This window comes from Harmonia axyridis, chromosome 1, assembly GCF_914767665.1.
Source record: "Harmonia axyridis chromosome 1, icHarAxyr1.1, whole genome shotgun sequence".
NCBI lineage: Eukaryota > Metazoa > Arthropoda > Insecta > Coleoptera > Coccinellidae > Harmonia > Harmonia axyridis.
Window position 1 is genome coordinate 33941464 of NC_059501.1, and position 22111 is coordinate 33963574.

The 22111-nt window shown below is 31.1% G+C and overlaps 1 protein-coding gene across 4 annotated transcripts in view; it reads left to right on the forward strand.

Moving 5' to 3' along the window:
• LOC123685058 overlaps window positions 1-19630 on the forward strand; it is a 456594-nt gene extending 436964 nt beyond the window's left edge. For 3 of the 4 annotated variants that reach the window (XM_045624640.1, XM_045624650.1, XM_045624647.1), the window contains exons 15-18: window positions 7058-7231; window positions 7286-7360; window positions 8835-9001; window positions 12291-19630. In XM_045624640.1, coding sequence (XP_045480596.1) covers window positions 7058-7231; window positions 7286-7360; window positions 8835-9001; window positions 12291-12444 — 570 coding nt within the window. In that variant the 3' untranslated portion in view covers window positions 12445-19630. Of the gene's footprint in view, window positions 1-7057; window positions 7232-7285; window positions 7361-8834; window positions 9044-12290 lie in introns of those variants that run through there. The other variant, XM_045624656.1, reaches the window with a different exon arrangement.
• The last annotated feature ends 2481 nt before the right edge of the window (window positions 19631-22111 follow it).

Below are 22111 nucleotides of genomic sequence, written 5' to 3' on the forward strand. Positions count from 1 at the left end.
TACAACGATCCTGAACGTTCGACGATTTAGCCCTGGATCACATACGTGGTTAGTTTATAGATTAGTTAATAATCTGATTTATGTCTTCTTAATCATATGAATATACAGCTAACACATTCATTTATATACAACTACAGCATCATTCACAATAAAAAAAAACTACAACTTAGAACTTATAGTATTGAATTTCGAAATTTCATAATTTTTGATTTAAAATTATCAACACCAATCTGGTATTGACACTCCGAGCAGTAATTAGATGCATGTTCAGGTATATGGTTTTTATTAATCAAATTACAGGCTGTAAGGGATGGGCAAGGGACAGAAAACTATCGATATATATTGTATCGATATTTTCTGATACTATCGAAATGTATCGAAATACGTAAGAGTAAAAATATCGATATATATCGATGTTATATTTTGGTGTGGGGAAATTCTGTTGAATTCAATGAAGTTTTTTTGTTATCATAGAGGAGAATAATAAGAATGATGACGATTATGTTCTAGCTCGATTTTCTTCACTGCAGACCTGTACTTATTGCAATTGGAATTCTGACAATATATTTAATCTTTATTTTCAAGTCTTGAAAATATGTCAAAGAAAACGAAACACTATTTGCCAAGTTATTTTGTGTTCACAAACACAAGTACAAATTTGAATCATCTCCATTATACCAAATTTTGGATAAATTGAAATTTATAAATACAATTAAATCATTAATGTTTTGTAGATCATTACATATTGTCACAGAATATTTGGATGATAATTCTTTTTCTGATTGAATTTACATTAAATGACTTGTCCTGATCATAAAATGTCTCAGTATTAATAAATATATTATCGATATATTTGGCAAATGTGAACTTGGCCGTGGGTTTTATTGAAAAATTCAGAATGGAATACACATTTGGCAATTTTAACATTATTTTTATTATGAATAACACACAAAAAAAGTCATCAATATTTTACTGAAACCAGTATTCTTCTGGTATTGACATCAGAAGCACTCTCTGTTTGATGTGCTCCCCCGTCATTCGGCTTCTGCTATCCGGAACGGATATATTTATAAGTGTCAGAATGTCACTTGTGAGGCTTAAAAATTATATATTATCCAAAGTTTTTATGATAATCTCTTTCGTGTTTCGACCAAATGAGTTACCTGTAATTTAAAAACAAATAGCTGTTATTTGACTGTTACATTATTGTATAAAGAATATTCTCTATACAATGCTGAAATTTATAAAGTATACATTGACATATTAAAAAAAAAACCTTTTTTCTGGAAGGAAGTTTATAAAGTGGGCTGATAGTGCGCATAAACTTCTGTAAGCCCTTTGTTTCAACACATGACAGAGGCATATTGTCCTCGCATATCATATATACTAATGCTTCAGTTATTTCCTCATATTTCTGTCCGCCTTCTACAATGGAAAAATTTTCATTAATAATATAATTAATACTAAAACAGAATAATATGATATTGAAAACACTCATTTAACAAATAAAACACTCTAACTCACCTGCAAAGCTTGAACCCCTTTCGAAATAACTCATCAAAGTGGATTGCTTCATTTTTTTTGCAGGTGGCATGCAGAATTGGGAATCATCAGAAGAATTTGTACTTGGCAAAGAAGCCTTGAAATTAGAGAATTAAAAAAAAGAACTTATAAGATATTCAAAATTCAAAACTAGTATTCAATTTTTGCAATATTGGAATGGATTCATGGCTTACATCAACACTTTTTTCGTCCAAATCTGACACCGACTTATCCGTAGCATCTTTTGGTACATCTCTACATTTATTTTTCGATGAACCTGATGGCTGATTCATCATTTGCACGTATGCAAAATGATGCTTCAATCTAAGATGTGTAGCTAAATTTGTGGTATTTCCCTTAGTTTTGTATGACTTTCCACACAAATTACATAAAGCAGATTTGCTATCTTCATTTTTTTTGAAAAACTTCCACACCGCAGACATGATACTTTGATTAATAAAAAAGCAAAACACCAAAAAACACAATCAAAATAACGAACTTTCGATTAACCGAAACTCAATATTATACTCAATGAACTAGTCGAATGAAGCAAAACACGAAGCTTCTGCTATACCTTTTGCGTAACTACTGAAATTTTCAAATTGAAAATATTACTTATATAGATAACTATAGGGTAGGTTTCAAACGATATTGGAAATTCCAGGAATGAATGCTTTACTCAAAAATATAGCGGCCCTTTCTTCACTTCTCATATTTAAATTTTATTGTGTCTATATATTTCTAAAGCAATTAGGAGGATTAAGTCATAAGTTCTATTTTCAATATGTAGAATTTCAAAACTGAAAATAGTACAGATTGTTACAAGGAACCTTGGGAATTCCAATAACCAATAAATGGTTTAGGACGTTCAGGTACAAAAAGATATTTGAAAACAGCCTTTGAATAATATTCCAATTTTATTGTGTGCAATTATTTCTGGAACTTTTAAATAGCAAGATGGTGTTATAACTTTTTATTTTCGATAAGGGATTTCAAAACTGCTACATATAGAAAATATTCGATATTTATTTAATAGTGTCAAATTCGATGTTTCAATATTTCGCATTATGATTTGGACCACAGGAAACATATAATGCTTTACTTTCATTAGTCAAAAATCCCGATTTATCGTGACCAGATTCAGTTGAAAATGACATATTTAGTAGTTTACTCCTAATTTCATGGAATATTTTCGATATGCCGAATTTCAATTTTGCGATTCTACATAGGTATCGATATTTATTTTAGAGTATCAAATTCGATATTTTTTAAAATTTCGCATTATGATTTGTACCACACGAAACATATAATGCTCTAGTTTCATTAGTCCAAAATTCTAATTCATCGTGACTAGATTCAGTTCAAAACAACATTTTTAGTAGTTTGCTTTGCTCCCAATTTTATGGAAGATTTTCAAAATGAAGTTAAAATTCTCTACAGAATAAAGGTCATCAAAAAACGATTTGGCTATTTGAAATGATTATATTCAAATCTGAAATATTCAGCCACTCAAATTTTTTCAATGAAATTAAATTCCAGTTACATTTTTTTTCCACTGAATAGAATACCAAATGTGAGATAGTGGTATATTTTCAACTGAAGTAAACACCATCTGTTTTTAATGAGGTACCCTTCGAGTTCTCCATCATTCTTTCTATTTATTCTCAGCCGACAGCCACCAAAGAAGTTTTATGATTTTATTATGTTTAAGTAGATTTGTTCTTCTAGAATCACGCAGAACGTAAAACCTCAATGAACAATGAATTGATTCATTGGAACAGTCTAGAAATCCGAATTCTCAACTGCCTTGGTTGGATTTTTAAAACTACTAAAACCTACCAAATGATTTCTTCCTACTAAAAATTCCATGAAAATGCGAAAAATATACTGAAAATTAGATTTCTACTAAATCTGGTCACACTGATTCCAGCAATAACCAATAAATGGTTTAGGACGTTTATGTACAGAAAGATATTTGAAAACGGCCGCTGAATAATCTAATTTTTTTGTGTCCAATTATTTCTGGAACTGTCAGCAAAATTGATTGCTCTTGTTCCATTTACCAAAAATCCTGATTTATCGTGACCAGATTCAGTTGAAAATAACATTTTTAGTAGTTTGCAAAATAGTTAGTGAAAATGCTTTTTATTGCATAGGTTGATATGGGGTAGGTACAAGGGATCTTGGGAATTCCAGCAATAACCAATAAATGGTTTAGGACGTTTAGGTACAGAAAAAAAAGATATTTAACAACGGCCGTTACAATTTTATTATGTATATTTATTTCTTGAGCTTTCAGCAAGATTGAGTCATAACATTTTATTTTCGATGTGTAGAATTTCAAAACTGCTATATATATATATATATATATATATATATATATATATATATATATATATATATATATATATATATATATATATATATATATATATATATATATATATATATATATATATATATATATATGGATATTTATTTTATAGTACGCTAAATCAGCATTTTTCACTAATGGTATCGGTTGAAAATATCGATATTTGATAGTATCGGAATTAAAAATATCGACAATATTTATCGAACATTTTCGGAAAAAATATCGATATTTATTGCCCATCCCTAGCTGTACCTACAAGATCATGACAAAATATAAATGCAATTCAAATGAAAAAAATTAATATACGATCATATGACTTATTGATAGTAGGTACTTGAATTTCAACATAATTTTCATTGTTTGCAACATTGAATTTCAACAATACTTAAACTTTTTTACTTTCAATTATTTCGTTGTGTCCTCAAAAAATACAATTGGCTTATGGTAAAAAATCGAAATAGTTGACTGTAAAATTCCAGTCAAACATTTCCATTTATTTGGTACTTATATAAATATCTAAGTACCAAATAAAAACCGCATCGATCATAGTTTTTTAAATTAAGCATTCCATTTATAAATTCAATCAATTGTAGATATTTCTCATCTGCAAAATTAATATGAAATCTTCAAATGGAAATATCTCAGCTTCAAGTCACTAAAGATAAAACTAATTGAACAGTTATGTATATTTTGAACAGCACAACAAAGTGATTAAGTGAGTAAAATTATTGGTGACCGCCGAAAAAATAATGACGCCACTAGTCCATGAAAAGTTACTCAATCCCCTTTAAATTTCAGAAACACTTATCTAAAACTGTTCACCATGTACTAATCTTGAAATCAAATCATCATTGACCCCACTTTTCTCGATAATAATCCAGAATTCCACTGCAGAACATAAAAATATCATTCAAGAGTGAGAAGAAAACATTGTGAGCGATGAGACGTTCAATTCCATATCAAACGAGAAGTTGAGAGAAATGTCGGGACTGCCGAGAAATGTGCTATTTCAAACGATTCGGTTCAATTTCAATATTACTATGATTTAAAGGAGCATCTATTTATTTTTGTTGCGATATTGACAAATCTAATCTCGAATCTTTCAGATATAATATATTCAGGAGTATGCTCAACCTTTAGCCCTTTAACAAATAGAAGAGATATTTGGAAGAAATCATTCAATTTTGTTTATTTATCCTCGCTCTCCCAGACCTCCTTTTGAGGTTTAAAACCAGTGAAACATGGAGAACCGGTCGATTTATATACAGGGTGTCCTGGGAAGAATGCGACAAACGAATACCATGAATTAAAGTCATCAAGGAGGACCCGTATCAAGAGGTTTCAATATTCAATACAGGGTGATGTTCATCTTATGAGTGAAATTTAACTGTTGAATAACTCTTCAACTAATCGACCGAATAATTTCAAATTTTGAAATTTTCTCACCTCTCGTATCGCCTTCCTTCAATATTTCTGAATTCGAGTAAATCAGATCCGGACAAGGAAAATTTCACCCTGTACGTGAACATCATGATTTTTTTACGTTTTCGGAACCACAAAGAATCAATTCATTATGAAAATTCTAAATCTCGGCTTGGCACGGTCATACAGGTTGATCAATAAACATTCCCTTATGAGTGAAATTTTTTTAGTTCAATAACTCTTCAAGAAATCCACCGAATAATTTCAATTTTTGAAGTTTTGTCGCCCTTTACTGTCGCCTTCCTTCAATATTTCTGAAATCGAGTAAATCAGATCCGGACTAGGAAAATTTAAGACCTTTTCTATTTATTGAATATTGAATCACCCTGTATGTTGATATCATGATTTTTTTTTTCGTTTTCGTAATCACAAAGAATTAATTCATAATAAAAATTTCAAATCTCTGCTTGGCGTCATTATTCAGGGTGATCAATAAACATTTCTTCATGAAAGAAATTTCACAGTTCAAAATATCTTGAATTTATCGGTAGAATTATCTCGAAAATTGAAGTTGTTTCACCCTTCACGAATGTCTCACCTAAATTTTCCTCAAATTATTTAGGAAAACTTTCAATCAACAAGCTGGATAAAGAATAGAACAAAAACGGCAAATGAATTGAAAATATTTGATATTGAAAACAATTAATCAAAAATAAAATATTTTCAGTTCAACAGATATTGTTGAAAATGATATTCCTCCATTTTAATGCATTTTTGAGCACGTTGATAAGATATAGTTGTTTCACAGACTTCGCTATCTTATTCGGTTGAATCGGTTGTACTTCTTTCATGAGGGAATGTTTATTGGCCACCCTGTATGACGGTGGCAAGCTGAGTTTCAGAATGTTGATTATGAATTAATTCGTTGTGGTTACGAAAACGAAAAAAATTATGATATTGTTGTACAGAGTGATCCAATATTCAAGAAAATAGAAAAAGTCTAAAACTTTGTTAGTCCGGATCTGATTTATTCGATTTCAGAAATATTGAAGGAAGGTGACAGTAAAGGGCGACAAAACTTCGAAATTTGAATTTATTCGGTGGATTTGTTGAAGAGTTATTGAACTAAAAAGTTTCACTCATAAGGGAATGTTTATTGATCACCCTGTATGACTGTGCCAAGCAGAGATTTAAAGTTTTTATAATGCATTGGTTCTTTGTGGTTCCGAAAATGGGAAAAAATCATAATGTTCACGTACAGGGTGATCCAATATTCACGAAAATAGGAAAAGTCTGAAATTTTCCTAGTCCGGATCTGATTTACTCAAATTCAGAAATATTGAAGGAAGGCGATAGGAAAGGGTGAGAAAACTTCAAAATTTGAAATTATTCGGTCGATTAGTTATATAGTTATTGAACTGTAAAATTTCACTCATAAGATGAACATCACCCTGTATATCCCCAACGAAGGTACTCAGGCGATTGAAACATCTTGATACGGGTCCTCCATGATGACCTTAATTTATGGTATTCGTTTGTCGCATTCTTCCCGGGACACCCTGTATAAATTTTGTTTTTATGATCCATTCCCATTTTAGTAACAGAACTATTGATTTCTCATTCAACAGGATGGTTAGACGCGATCTTCGACCATCCTCCGACCAACATCTAATATTGAAAGAGCAGCAGAAGTACTAAGAACCAAAAATTTCTTTTCAGATTGGCACGAAAACTATGAAGCAATGTATACAATTCTATTATTTCTGGAAAAGGGTGTGTGTGGATGAGTATAGAAAATTCAAACAAGTGAGGGAACAAAAACAAAACACTAGAAATTTAATGATGGATCTTGATTTTGAAGACAAACTTTTTCCTGATTCCAAATTACTAGGGGTAAACTTATAAAAATTAAACTTGTGGATATATTAAATTTATTTTCATTTGTAGATTGTGGAAACAGGATCTCCTATGACGAATCAAGAAAGTAGAAGTTTTATTTGTGAATTCCCTGACTGTTCTGCGGTAAGTTGAAAGTTAATAGGTTTATTCTTCGAATGAATTGACTTCTTCATATTCATCATTTCTCATACGGATCGATTGGCGATACTTCATCTAGAGGTTCGTTCTTCCATAAAATCTCCCAGAAGTTTGTTTCAGTTAGCAACTCTTAAATATCTTCATTTAATCATTTAATCATCTCCCTAATACCAAGTCTACTTTCTGATCAATTTTAAACTACCTGTGTGAAATATGAAATATTACTAAGAACTAAAACCTACTATACGCATGCTCGGAGTTTTCGGACACTACTTTTAAACGATCCGAGAACGAATGTGATTATCAGATAGCAGTCAGAGATTTTTGTATGAAAGGCCTATTTTTGGTTTGAAACATCAGAATTCCCTGAACGAACATATTTTAGGCTATTGAGCTTTAGTAGGAGTCAGAAACACATTTCTTAATACTGTAAGAACAAACATTTGGACCTCGGAATTTTTTCTAACTGCATGCTTCGATTCTTACCCAATGAAAATTCTTTATAGATGAAATGAAATACGGTAGTTTGTATGTTCGCAACAATGGACTAGTTTTCATTTTTTTGTTAAGGATTAATTCTAAAAATTTAAGTAAAATGAAACAAAATGTGGAAGAATCATTGAAATATCTCTAGAAATGAAAAAGTTATGGGATTTTGAAGTTGCGCTTGGAAGAATAATTTCATAGTACGTGTAAGTGTCGTGACGTCACACACTAGACGACTGGTATTCGCAGAGTGCTTACGAATTCATTGTTGTACAATCACTTATGCCGTTCGTGTCGTGTTTTGTTTGTTACACGATGGCTGAAATAACTTACTATATACATACATATAACTTACTTTTTTCTCTTTTCACTTTTTACTCCTCACATAAATATGTTTTGCCATTGATAGACTTCAACAACCAGTACTCAACTACAAACTGTTTATGAAATGTTTTTTGAATAAATCATCGTTATAAGTTTAAACATGATGAAGCAAACTCAAAAGTAGATATTTACAAATTGTCACTTTGTCCTTTCACGAAGCCTTCTTCCATTAGGGTGACATAAAAACAAAACTCGAGTTCAAACTACACTGTACAACTACAAACGGCGCGAGAGCCTTGGCGCGGCTAAGTATTTAAACGTAATTTATGGTGTAGCGATCACAGGCAAGAGCCGTGACGTCACAGACCAAAGACGTTCCGCGCTAAAATACGTAAATTTAAATAATCTATTTCTCAGTCATTTATTGATGGATTTTCAAAATTTTTTCACTGATTTATCAGTTTTGCTCAATATTTTAATTCTATCGTGTCAAATATAGTATTATCAACATCACTAAACTAGTCCATTGTTTGGTTAACATTGTGACCACATAACTCTCACAGATCAGTGGCAATTACTTCGTTTTATTTTATCTGTATTATTTCATTAAAAACATATTTGGGAAAATACTATACCACTATCTTTTCAGAGTTTCAATTCTCGAGCAGCTTTGAATGGTCACATAAGAATTCATGGAGGCACAACAAGAAACTCTCCTACCCCATCATTTCTGTCCCATGAGAAAAGGTCGATATCATCGACCTCCCTATGTCATCCGGACTCAACAGAAGATTATCCTTGTAAGATTTGTGGGAAGTAAGTGTAGTCCATTGCCAAATTCAGCATAAACGATAAATAAGGTAAAGGATCGATGTTGGTTCTCTGCTTACGTGCTATAACTATCGTAAAATTCTACTGAAAATCCAATGAGCGGATCGAAGCATCTATTAGTTAGGTCTTGAGACACCTTTCCACGATGCTAAATTTTTCATTTTACCAGAAACGAAGGCAAATTACATCTACTCTCTTCTGATACTTCTATTTCTATCAATATAAATGGTGAGTCAATATATCGGTCGAAAAGTCTTAGAAATCAATACACAGCGAATAAGCTTAAATTATTTCTGACTCTACAATCAGATCCGAACGTGGTGAAACATGATACCAAATGAGAATGATAAATTTTATATCATTAGTATTCATAATCTACATGAAATTCTGATTTCGAAGAACCCCACTAATCTGAGGTACTTTTCGACGTACGCCACTTTTTCGACAGAGATATAATGGTCTATAATATAATCGTATGATTTTCTTTTATTGAATTCACTGAAAGTTTTCAAATATTCTGCAAATTTCTACAGGTGATCAGAAAGTGAGCAATTTTCAAAAAGTATCATTCAGATCTGTTTTAACGGAAATATTGTAATTTGTTTTCGATGCTTTTGCTTGAATTTCCTATGGTTTTAGTAACGCGATTAGTAACAGTTTCAAACCATTCTTGTATATTTCAATTTTTAACTCGGACGATTCTATTATCACTGAAATATCGAATATTTTTTTCATTCCGGTTCCTTGGTCACGAATTCGGGGTAATTTTTTCTCGTTACTCTTCTTCAATTTTCTCGAGTTATGGTAACGCCCTCAACATGACTAGAAATTGATATTTCACATCTAAATGCAATATTTCTTTTAATGTAGTTTTGACAGTATCAGGAGAGCAAAATCATCAAAATACTAACTGATGAAATGGTAGAGCGGTATGTTCGGAAAAAGTTAGTTATTCTGACTTATCAAGCAAAATATATCACCACAATATTGAATGATATGGTATGTCATTCGTTTTATATATATTCAAGTAATTTTGTTCGATCTGATTTTTAAATTTCACTTTTCGAAGAACTTTCGAAACTATTTTACTCGTCAGAAAATTTGCCTTCGTTTCGGTGTAGTTCTTTTCAATTTTTCAGCATGGTCCATTTTCTTATTTCCTTTCCTATAATGCAAAACCTTCTGCTATATCTCGAGCAACTGTGTGTTAGTCGAGAATGCTGAGTGCACCCCTGAATGTTCTACTCCTTTTAATCAATAATATAATATAGATATAGGTATCCATTCTTCCTTTTGACCCATCAAGACAAACTAACAAGTCAAACACAAATAAATAAAAAAAATTTCTCATGCACGTGAGCAAGATCAACTTCTGTCCAACTCTGGATTATTGAATGAGATTTTCAAAATAGAAACGCTGATAAAATATTAGAAGTTTATTAATTTTGAACCAATATTCTCGCTCAAAAGTTTTGCTACATTGTTTGCAAACATAATGAAAAGATTCGCATCTGTCAAGATTTATAATTGATCGATACTATTATTATCATTTCCTGTCTCGCTACAGCGATACAGGTTCAAATTAATTATTATCTGAAAGCACTAGGCTTACCTATAGGAGGGATCTTAAGCATCTCAAGAATATATACTATTAATATCATAATTGAGCATATACTATGCGAGATTTCTTTATCAATTGCATAAGTTCATATATAGGGTTCAAATCAAAATATCATAGGGATTGTAGTGATGATCAGAATCGCCTAAAATATGTTATATGATGAAAGAAATGAATAAAAATAAATAAATAAAATATTATCAATCATTGTGGTCTTAATGAGCATTACAGCAATTTCATCCTTTGATATACAAGGTGTAATAGAAAATATGGGGAATTTGTAGTCATCGACAGATTTTGGTTGGAAATTGCATTGGGGAAGATAGGATATTGAACTTATTATTTCTGTGAATACACATGGTATTGGAACAGAACAACAATCGAAACATTTGTATGATATGCTATCGAATAAACGAGTCTTCTCTTTCAATGGCGAGGTGGGGATGCTCACAAGACTTCTAGTTATGGCCAAAAAACCTAAGTAATTACTTATATTAACAGTGCAATATATTTGTGTCATTCATTGTTGCAAATAAACTCCTCGCATAAAATCGAATAAAACTGTATTTATTTTCAGTGACTAATCGATTCAAGTCGCACCATCCCCACTTCGCCATTGAAAGAGAACATTCGATATTTGACATCGTATCGCGCAGATGTTGATTGTTGCACTATTCAACTGGACAATGAGTACTCTCTTGACTTTCAACTTTCAAAATCTTAATTTCCAAATGTATTTTCCAAACTTGTATTTTTTAAGTGTAACATACAGAATTTCAATTGATGCCTAGGAACCATCTAACAGGTGCGCCAAGTTCTGAAGTATGAAATAAACTCTACGTACTTGTATACGCGACATTTAAATATGCATACCCTACTTCGGTATGGATTTGTCCGATATCGGAGAAATCCAGCGTCGAGTTACAATTTACCATCTAGAAACCACTGAAGATGTTTACCGCAGTAGTAAGCGAAACATCATGTGAAAAATATTATTGTTTCATTGCTAATGTAAAATGACCATAAGGTAAAAATATTGAGTGGAGGAAACAATTTCTTATGCATATAACATCAGATAACTGAGCATATTAAATATTTTGGTTAGTTTTCTCTCAGTGAAGATAATTCTGTTGAACAATCCTAATCGTACAGCCAAAATCGAATATCTCGTTTAGAAAGGATGCCTATTTTTTTTGTGAAACTATAATTTTTTCAATTTTAAATATTATGTACTTCTCATTATGAAAAAATATTATAGTCGTAGATAACAGTGACACTCTTAGAGAAGACGATCGATATCAGTTGAATGAAAAATTTGGTTTTTTTTGGGACACCATATGTATAAATAAATTTACATATCATTAATAATATGCAAATATTTAGTAGTTAGTTTAATAATTCTTTCATGCCATAACTAAATCTTTATCAGGATTTTTGGTTCAGTAAAGAATATCATAGAAATGAAATAAATGTAGATATTACTACACAGATTGATATAGCAAAACATTTCAAAGTAACTTTTACATAGATCAAACTTGGTAGCTTCTGTTTTATCATTCTTCAGTATTTTAGTTACTACTACCCTTCAAGATTAAACACTTTCACTTACCTATGAATTTTCTCATGTGTACTAGTGGACTTTCTTCTGTTTTTTAGGATATTCTCGAAGATAAAAAGCCGCAGCGCCCACATGAAATCCCATAGGCCAATGGATGCTGAGCCAACGAAGAAGAAAGAAAAAGAGTCACCCTCATCACATTGTGCAACAAACCTTGATAATATATCCGTGCCAAACCACTACATCACCTAGTATCCATGATAACACAATTTTTTTAACAAAAAAGAAAGACTTGACGTCTTGAAATCATTCCACGAATTTATTCTCATCTCATTCTTGATTCTTGAAAATTTAGCTGAACTCATATATTCTCCTCGCCCATCTGTTACAATCGCATTTAGCGTTGAGAAATGTTCATTTTGTAATTTTCTTTGGTTTAGATATTTCCAAATTCATTATATTTGAGGGAACGGATAAAATCTCAACGTAGTTTGTAGTTCATTTTGTCTTGAACTCTTTTAGCAATTATTTTTTTCAATTATAACTTGCCTCCATGGGAACATAACTGTTCACATGCTGTCTTCATTTACATCCTTTTTTTTATAAACAGAGGTGAAAAATTTAAATAAAACTGAAGGTTTTATTGAGAACATCCTGATGTGGAATCATTCGTTGGCAGATGAGAATGTTTGCGAACACTGAGTTGTTGTCTTTTCTGAACATTTTCTTTGTTTATTTATTGCGATATCTTAAATTCGAGAGAAATTACTGCACTTCGTATGGTACTCTTGAAAGACGAGAAATTAATATTTTGAATCACAAAACTCTTGAAGTTAAATTAAATTGATACACTGAACAAAAAGTGTACATGTAAAACGTAATTGTATTGATGAATTCAGTTATCAATAAACAATGAAGTCGTTCATCATATTGATGAATAGTTTTCATTGAACAAGGAAGAATTTTTATTGATTTAATGAAATGTTTATTACTACAATGTTCGGTTCATCATTTAATCAGTTGTACTTCGTATCAATAATGTATTTAATTGAAATTGTACATGTAATGAACAAAGTTCCTCTATCCAATGAATACTTCATAGAAACAACGAACATTCAACATCAATTTCAAAATTGTGATATTGATGAACAGGGATCCATAATATCAATAATGAATTAGGATAAACTTTGAAGATCGAAATTTCATGATATTGTTGATTGTTGAAAAAGTTCATTGTATCAATGAATTTAAGTTGATGATTGCCATTCTTCAATACAAAGGACAACATTTTTCAGTGTACTGAAACCATTTCCTAAAAAAAATGAAATGTTCAAAAAAGACGAGGCAATACCACAGGGTGTTCTGAATGAAAACTTACTTTTTATAGTTTTGTTCTCCTCCCTGTATAAAACAAGAAACAGAGTAATTGAGAGCATCATATGTTCCCGAGAAACCAAGCTGCAATTCAAAAAAAATTATGGTATTATAGGCCAAAAGGTTGAAGAGAAAATGAACTACAAACTTCGATTACATTTTGTCCGTTACCATAATTTTGCCAGTGTGTATAGTTAACAAGTATTTTTATAGCATTCATCTATGATAATGAAGTGAGTTTCGAACCAAACCATCTTTACTGCTGATGGTACCTTGTAGAATTGTCAGTTGGGGAATATATGAGTTCAGATAAAAAATATTTTATCAATCGGCAATCAAAATTTCGAAAAGCTTGAGTCAGATCAAATCAAACTTTTTCAGGAGCATATAAAATATGCAAAATTTAGAGAATGTAGGTGAAAATTTCTAGTTATAATAGTTGTACAAATTTCAAATTCACATATTAACAGAGATTATATATTTAATATTAAAAATAGGGGTTGTGTTACGTTTACGCCTTCAATGCGTAACGTTAGTGCCTTTTGAAAGTCGAGTGAGACATAATCGGTCGTCCAGCGGCCTAATCTAATACATACATACCAATGTTTCTTGAGAGTTTCTCATTAAACCATATTATTATCTTTCCCCCAAAATTGTCAATTTTGAAATCTACATTATAAATTTTCTACATTCTTGATCTTATCTATTCCTAAATATTTATGAAATTAAAAAACGAAATTCAAAGAAGAAACGAAAATCGAATGACGACTAAAATGAAAACTTAAGTCCATTTTCGTTCCAAGAATTCCCCTCTTTATCTCATATACAGGGTGTCTCATTAAAAAGTGTCCGCCCTCAATAACTCAACAACGAATCAGAATTTGTGGAAACACTCAGACAGGTCGATTTTTGATGACAGGGGGACATGATCTTTGATACAAAGCTTGTTTCTACTAGCTACCCCCTGGAGAGGGTTCAAACCCCGTCAGCAATTTGAATAGGGAAAGTGGGTAACCACTTACTGTAGCACAAATGTATGCATGGATTCAAATTTCTATGAATCTGCAGTTTGTGTTCTATAAAGTGAATATTCACAAAGTTACAGGGTGTTTTTTATGGAATTAGAGTACCGATAAAACTAAATGAAACAGAGATGTTCTAATTGATCGTATAATTTCTATTGGAAGAAAAATTTTTAACGAACAGTATCAGTAAAAATTCATCACAAATTCTCAAATTTCTCACCATTAAATATTATGCAATCGCATGCAGCGATAAAACCGTGATTATCTTTTGTCGAAGACGAAGCAAAAACAAACAAAAAGGTGATTAAAAAATGTTAAATGCCTTTTTTCTCTTCATGTTTATTATAATCTGCACTGCCAGGTGTAGGCAATAAGCAAAGAAATTATTGCTTTCAGAAAATTTCGTTTCAGTATTCCGTATTGTAGAATTATTAGAGGTGCGTTTTATCAGTTCTTAATAAAAATTACAAAATGGTTTACACGTTGGAGGAGAGAAAGGAAATGATGAAAATTTATTTTCAGAACAATGACTGTGCTAGGACTACTGCGAGGATTTTTAATGAACAACATTCTGATTAAAATGTTAATCATTCATTTATCATTCAGTTAGCCCATAAATTTGAGGTAACAGGATCAGTTGCAAACAAAAAACAACATCCTGTAACTTTGTGAATATTCACTCTATAGAACACAAACTGCAAGTCCATTCAAATTTTGAGCCATGCATACATTTGTGCTACAAAACTACCCACTTTCCCTATTCAAATTCTGGATGGGGTTGCAACCCTCCCCAGGGGGTTTCTAGTAGAAACAAGCTTTGTATCCCAGATCATGTCCCCCTATCATCAAAAATCGACCTGTCTGGGTGTTTTCACAAATTCTGGTTCGTTGTTGAGTTATTGAGGGTGGATACTTTTAAATGAGACACCCTGTAGAATGTCAGTATAGGTACATAGCCTTGGCCTTTCTTCTTTCTATCAATCATTTTCTGTTATCTTAAACTTGTTTGATTTTATATATTTATAATCCTTATACCATATTTATATCTTACGGTGTATGTGCTCTCGTTGAATTTTATGGTGAAATGAAAACTCTTAGGAAACTTTTGATTCGATTAATAATCGAATTTAGTGCTCATTAAAACACTGTATCATCAAAGGTACGTATTTTCTTAATAAAGTGAGCAATAGATCTGAACTCAAAATAATCAAATATCATAATGGCCATAATTACTATAGAAAATTAATACGTATTTTTCATTGGTGGACCAACACCTCAGTAATTCGTTTCCATTTCTAGGATGTCGTGAATTGCTCAACTTTGCAACTTTCCTTTTATCTTACTTGTGATTATTATATAGATGAGGTAGTTGAATATAATTAACTGAAATCATAATTGCTTGGATACTTAAATAAAAGTATCAACTTGGTAATTATTGTTATAACTTAATCGTTTACCACATTTGACCTAATGGAAACATCTCACACATTAATGTACAAAAAATCCGAGCATTAACTCAAATGGGTACACAAATATCTCAATTAATTTTTCAAAATGAAACATAAGTACTTATACAATTCTAGGGAAGTATGAAACATGTTTCACACATAACATCCCTAATCGTCCATTTTTCAAACGAACTCGTATAAAATACAAACATCCATCTAATCAACAAATTTATTTACTATCCATAAAGTTCCTATTAGAAAATATTAATAATGGAAGGGCCTACCAATATCCTGATCATTTGCCAGAAAAATTCATTGATAGAATTATGAGATTCAGACGAAAGAGTAGAGTCAATGCTATATGGTGAAATCAGCCGCAGAGAGAACATGTAACAAAAAATAAAGCATACTCAATACTCATAGACTATTGGACAAGTTACACCGATCACTGGTTGTTACTAACAACCCTATTCCCTAGTAAGACAGCTATGATTCTTTCCACAATTCTAAATTTTCGAAAATTTTTTTTGACCATCTTCAGAACATACAATTGAAAATAAATTTTCCAAACATTATTTGAATAATTGATATCCTCTTGCTAGATGTTCGGATGTTTGAGTGACTAAAATAATGTAGTTGTTTCCATTCCGTATATGTTTATTCGGGAAAATATGTTCATTTCGAGACGAGTTCAAATGTGGTTATAAGTGTTTAAAGTGTGATTATATAACTTACAATTAGTTTAGAACGAATTAGGATAGACCAAATAGATATGTGTATAGGATGAAGAACTAATGTGCCATAAAAACTGAGGTGTTGAGTTCACTATTGTTCTACTCCTTATCTCTATACTTCGAGATATATTCAAATAAGATTTGACTCTGTGTTGTGATCTTTTTAAAAATCTATTACTATAAATCTATCTATATTATTACTTATTAATGAAATATTTGTACATGTTGTTGTATGTATAAAATTAGAAGATATAGTGGTGATCGTACAAACCGAGTAAAAAGAGCTTCATCTTCATTATTATAAATTTGAATGTACGAATAAGTACCATGAATGTTAAAAATATTTTATTAATTAAAATTTCTTCCCCGGAGGTTCAGATGATAATGTTTTATTTTTTCATTTTAATATAAATATACAAATTATTTGATGAGAATAACTTTCATCATACGTTAATTTTGAATGAAATTTTTCATCCCATTATTGCCTGAAGCTGATATACATTTTTGGACAATGAGGATATGAATCTGTTTTCATAAAAACCCCTCTTTTCTTTCTGAAGAATATTTTTTTCCACTTTACTTGAATCAGGCGTGTTTTATCAAATTGTTGCTGTACCCTAGCATTTCCATTAGAAAAAATGACAATCCACTATAATTTTATTGTAATGTGTTGATGTTCTTTATGTGTCTAGAGACACATAAACTAGGTTAGGTCGCTTTTATCATTCATGAACACTTAGTATATATCGAATTCACTGTTGAATGTTTTGACATGTTGTATGTTTCATAATAAAAAAAAATAGGATTAAGAGAGAGCTAGACTCCATACTGGTTTCTGCGATTCACCTTTTCAAATAATAATGGGCTAGTTGTGTCAGTCCCAAATATCAAGTGCTAAGCACTTACAATTGAATGTTATCAATGTTATCTTTTCGATTGGCAAATATTTTGACAGAATTCACTATCCATGTTCTCCTAATCAAAATTTCAAATTATACATATAAATTTCAATTTTATTCCATGTACGTCAATATTATAATCAACTTTCAAATCATTCGTTTTAGGGCTGCATTTCCTCAATAGATCGGTTGGTACTGTTAGATCATCATCCGTATAGTAATTCAATTTAGAATTCAATGTTGATGTAATTTGAACCTCTTAAGTTGAATATAGTACAATTTTTGTTTCCACCTAGACTCAAAAATAAGACAATCATAATTAATTGATAATAAAAACGAGCTAAATACGTAGGCCTAACTGAGAAAATCATATGTCAGTATTTTCTCATCTTCATTACTCATTCAATCTAGTTAATCCGTCGGTAGAGGAAAAATATAGGTACATACCTTAATGTATTAAAATACATAACGTATGGATTGATAAAATATTTCTTCACGTTGGTTCCTCTACACTTCTTTGGAAATTACAGGGTAATAAATTATAATATACGTTATTTTTCGATTTCGTACAATTATTTCAGTATAATAACGTTGAAATAAATGTATTTCGAAATTATGTTTCGATTACTACGGAAAAACTGTCTCCAATTGAAGTGAATCCCTCAAAAAAAAACAAGAATCAGTCTGTTTTTAATCTTGTTATCAAATCATGTGAAAAATTTTTTGAATTTCTTCAAAATATCTGCCATTCAATCCTTTATATTTATCATCTATTTCCAGAAAAAAAATAAAAGTTGTTCGACTATTCTCAAATGCCATTATTTAATGGAAAACTACGTTGTTAAATGTAGAATGTACTTCGAAACGTAATAATTGAAGCTTTAAATCTGTTATGTTGCTCAATATTAATCTTCAGTTGCTAAGTAACTAACATGAGGAAATACGCACAATATTATGGAAGTATACAAATTTTCCCATAATCATAACTCAAGTCAATTCTGAGAATAAAACATTTAGTGATGTAAAATCATTTTGCCAAAAGAAACATTAGACGAATAACATAGATTTTCCACTCAATCATTTCAATGTGTATACTCCCATAATCGAATAAAACAACCTATTTTGTGCCAACTTAACTGATATACTATCATCGAAAACCTATTGAAAAGATTGTAATACATCGCTTGTAAATTTGTATATACTTACCTATCATATGTTGCTACTTTAGGGCATTGCTCTCAAAGACTGTCAATTCCTACAATATGCTTGAAATTCTTATATATCTGTCCCAAACTTGAGTTGTTTCTTTCGAAAATAATTTATCGATTTTCTTAATCTGAATCCAAACACTTTGGTTCAGAGAAATATGCTGTTTTTCTAATGAAAGCTCTTATGCCTAATGAACTCATGAAGCATATTATGAGGGTTAAATGTATGTGATACTCTTTTGTGAATTTCTGAATTTTTTACCCCAACATTAAATGTTACATCATAGCTCTCTCAAATACTCAGTAGTACCTATTGAGAAAATATGCCGTTCCCCAACTGTACCTGATATTACTATTTCAAAAATGTTCATTGTATGTTTGTGGCATGTATATTCTTTTCGAGGATAAATGTTTGCTGTTTAAAATTCTTGAATCTGACATCTGAAATATTCTGCTCATAAGATTCATTAAATCTAAATGGAAAAAGGTCAATATTCGTAGCTCAAATTTTATATTTTTTCCAAATAAAATGGTACCTACATCTATAAATTTATGACCATGTCATAACAGAGTGTGTTCATAATCATTATTCCAGAGATTTACTAGAAAAGTTATTGTGAATTGATATTTCAAACAATTCCATCAAGTTTTGGACAATCCTGTAGGTTTTGGGTGACTGAGTGGAATTTTTTATTTTATAAAATGCTTTATATTACTATAATCTTAATCGATTCTGTTATATTTGTTACTTTTGTTTGTTGTAATTGTGTTGGTTTGACCATTGTTAAATTATGTCTATAAATTTCCTAAAAACATATGTTTTAAAGAGTGTATATGTATATACCTGTATTATTGTATGCACAATACATTATGGCGTTGTAAAGACCTTTTTTCATTATCTCACCTACGCGTTACTTTATGAGCACACACAAAACTATTGTATTTTTGTTCACCCTCTACCAATTGGAATCAACATGTGATACATTTTTGGAATCAGCTCAGCTAGAGTAATCGGAAAATTGAAACAAATTGGGGGTGTTCCATTTGAAAAAAATGACGGTGACGTCATTACTCGAAAGTAATTCACCCTGTATAGTAGATTATTATTTTAAAATACGGTAAATTAAAATCAAAAGTCGACGTGTTTCAGGATTATTTCTTAAAATGGTCTATTCAGCTAAAAAAGAATTTGTTCCATACATAAAGAAAAAAAATTTTCAAATTATCCTTCTTTTGAAGAAGTTTTCCAAAACAGTTTGCTCACTCATAATAAGATTTCGATATATAAGGTTGTTACATATGATGGATATTCCTCCTGGGAGGACATATATTCCCTTATCCCCCCTCTGGGGTACGCCACTGGAAGTACCCGAAATGGAGAAAATAATTCCTGAAAATTGATTGTGTGCCAAAGTTTTTTTTTGTTTTTCGAGTTTATTTGAAAATTTATATTTATCTTCCTGTTTTATTATAGATTGAAATATATCTTTCTATACTGTTTCATTCACAATTTATATAAATATAAACATATCACGTATACTCATCTTCGATTTTCCACAGTGTCGAACATTGGCCCTCTCACATGTCGATGTTATTCATACTCGTATTATTCGGGTGTCGATCATTGCGACATCTGCGTTGTGTTCTTATTTATTTAATTTGAATTATTTTTACTATTTCATGATTTTTTTTCCTGGATATTCAAACTGTAGGTTCAAAGAATGGGAAAATCTATATTGCAACTACATAAAAATTGTCTTTGAATTAGAAAACTCTTTGTCATTCTCAACGTATTGTGTCGATAATACGCTCTATTAGTGATGACGTCACAAACCGCCATTTTAGTTCTCCTGTCACTGTTCGGAATCCAAACAAACAAGTTGCCATTCAAATTAGTACGTTGTCGTTGAAGAAATTGGCTTATTTTGATAAATAAGATTATCTAAGGAACGATTTTACTATTAATTGATAGACAGAAGGCACGAGATTAATGCCAGTAAGTTCGAACTTGAAGTTCAACTAATAAACACGACTTTTTACAAAATCTTGGGAATGATACCTACAGGATTCAAACTTACTGGTATTAACCTCGTTCCTTCTGTCTATCAATCAATACTGAAATCGTTCCTCAAATACTCTTATTTATGAAAATAAGCCGATTCCTTCAACGACACCGTACTAATTTCAATGACAAATTATTTGTTTGGATTCCGAACACTGACAGAAAAATAAAAAATGGCAGTGTGTGACGTCACACTGAAAGAGCGTATTGGGACATTTACATCTACCTTAGGGGAGTACGGATTGACTATAAAAAATAAATTAGCGCCTTTCCTCAGAAAGCTACAGGGTGAATTTTTATATTCGTGGAAATAATGAAACCATCATCAGAACCAAATTGAACTTATCGGCAGAATATATTGAAACTTGGGTTATTATTGACATTGACACATATGCCGAGGTCGAGTAAGAGAGATATTAATTATTAGGGGAGCGACGGCTTATGGCGCTCAGCGGACAATGGCGCTCACTCATTTTCCTTCAAATTCTTGCTTTAATCTGATTTGTCTATAGCGAGCCATCCGTATTAAAGTATTTTAAGGATATCATGAACGCGCCACGTTGTAGGCAGTAAAGATTTTCGAGTGGTGAGGGTAAACGTATTTTGTATAGTGCTGGAATAATTTCACCTACTACTTCCATAAAGGTTTGTAAAATAATTTTTAATTATTTTTCAATAAACTAATTAGCAAAAGTGCAAGGTGTTCTGCTTGAAATCTCCAAAGCCATTATTCATAAGATTAACCATTAAAGTTATGCCAAGGTTTTTAGAAATTTTCGACTATTCGGGTTATTGCGCTCAAACTAAGCGCAGTTGAGAACTGAATGAGAAATCTATAAACTTGGACAAACTGGAAGAAACTTCAAGAAAAGGATTCACGAACACCAAAGGGGTCACATTAGTGATAACATCTTCTCATCATATACGGATCATTCATCAGAAACCGGACATAATTTCAATTATAATTACAAAATACTCTATACCGAAAATAAAAGCCACCGTTTGAATCTACTAGAATCACTAGAGATTGACAGGTACAATTCGAGACATATTTTGCTAAATTCCCAAACAGATGTAAATAAGTCACCGCTTTTGAACATCTTTAAGTAAAAATTTTTGGAAATTCCAAATTACAACAAATAAAGTAATATAGTACCCCGAACCGAGAA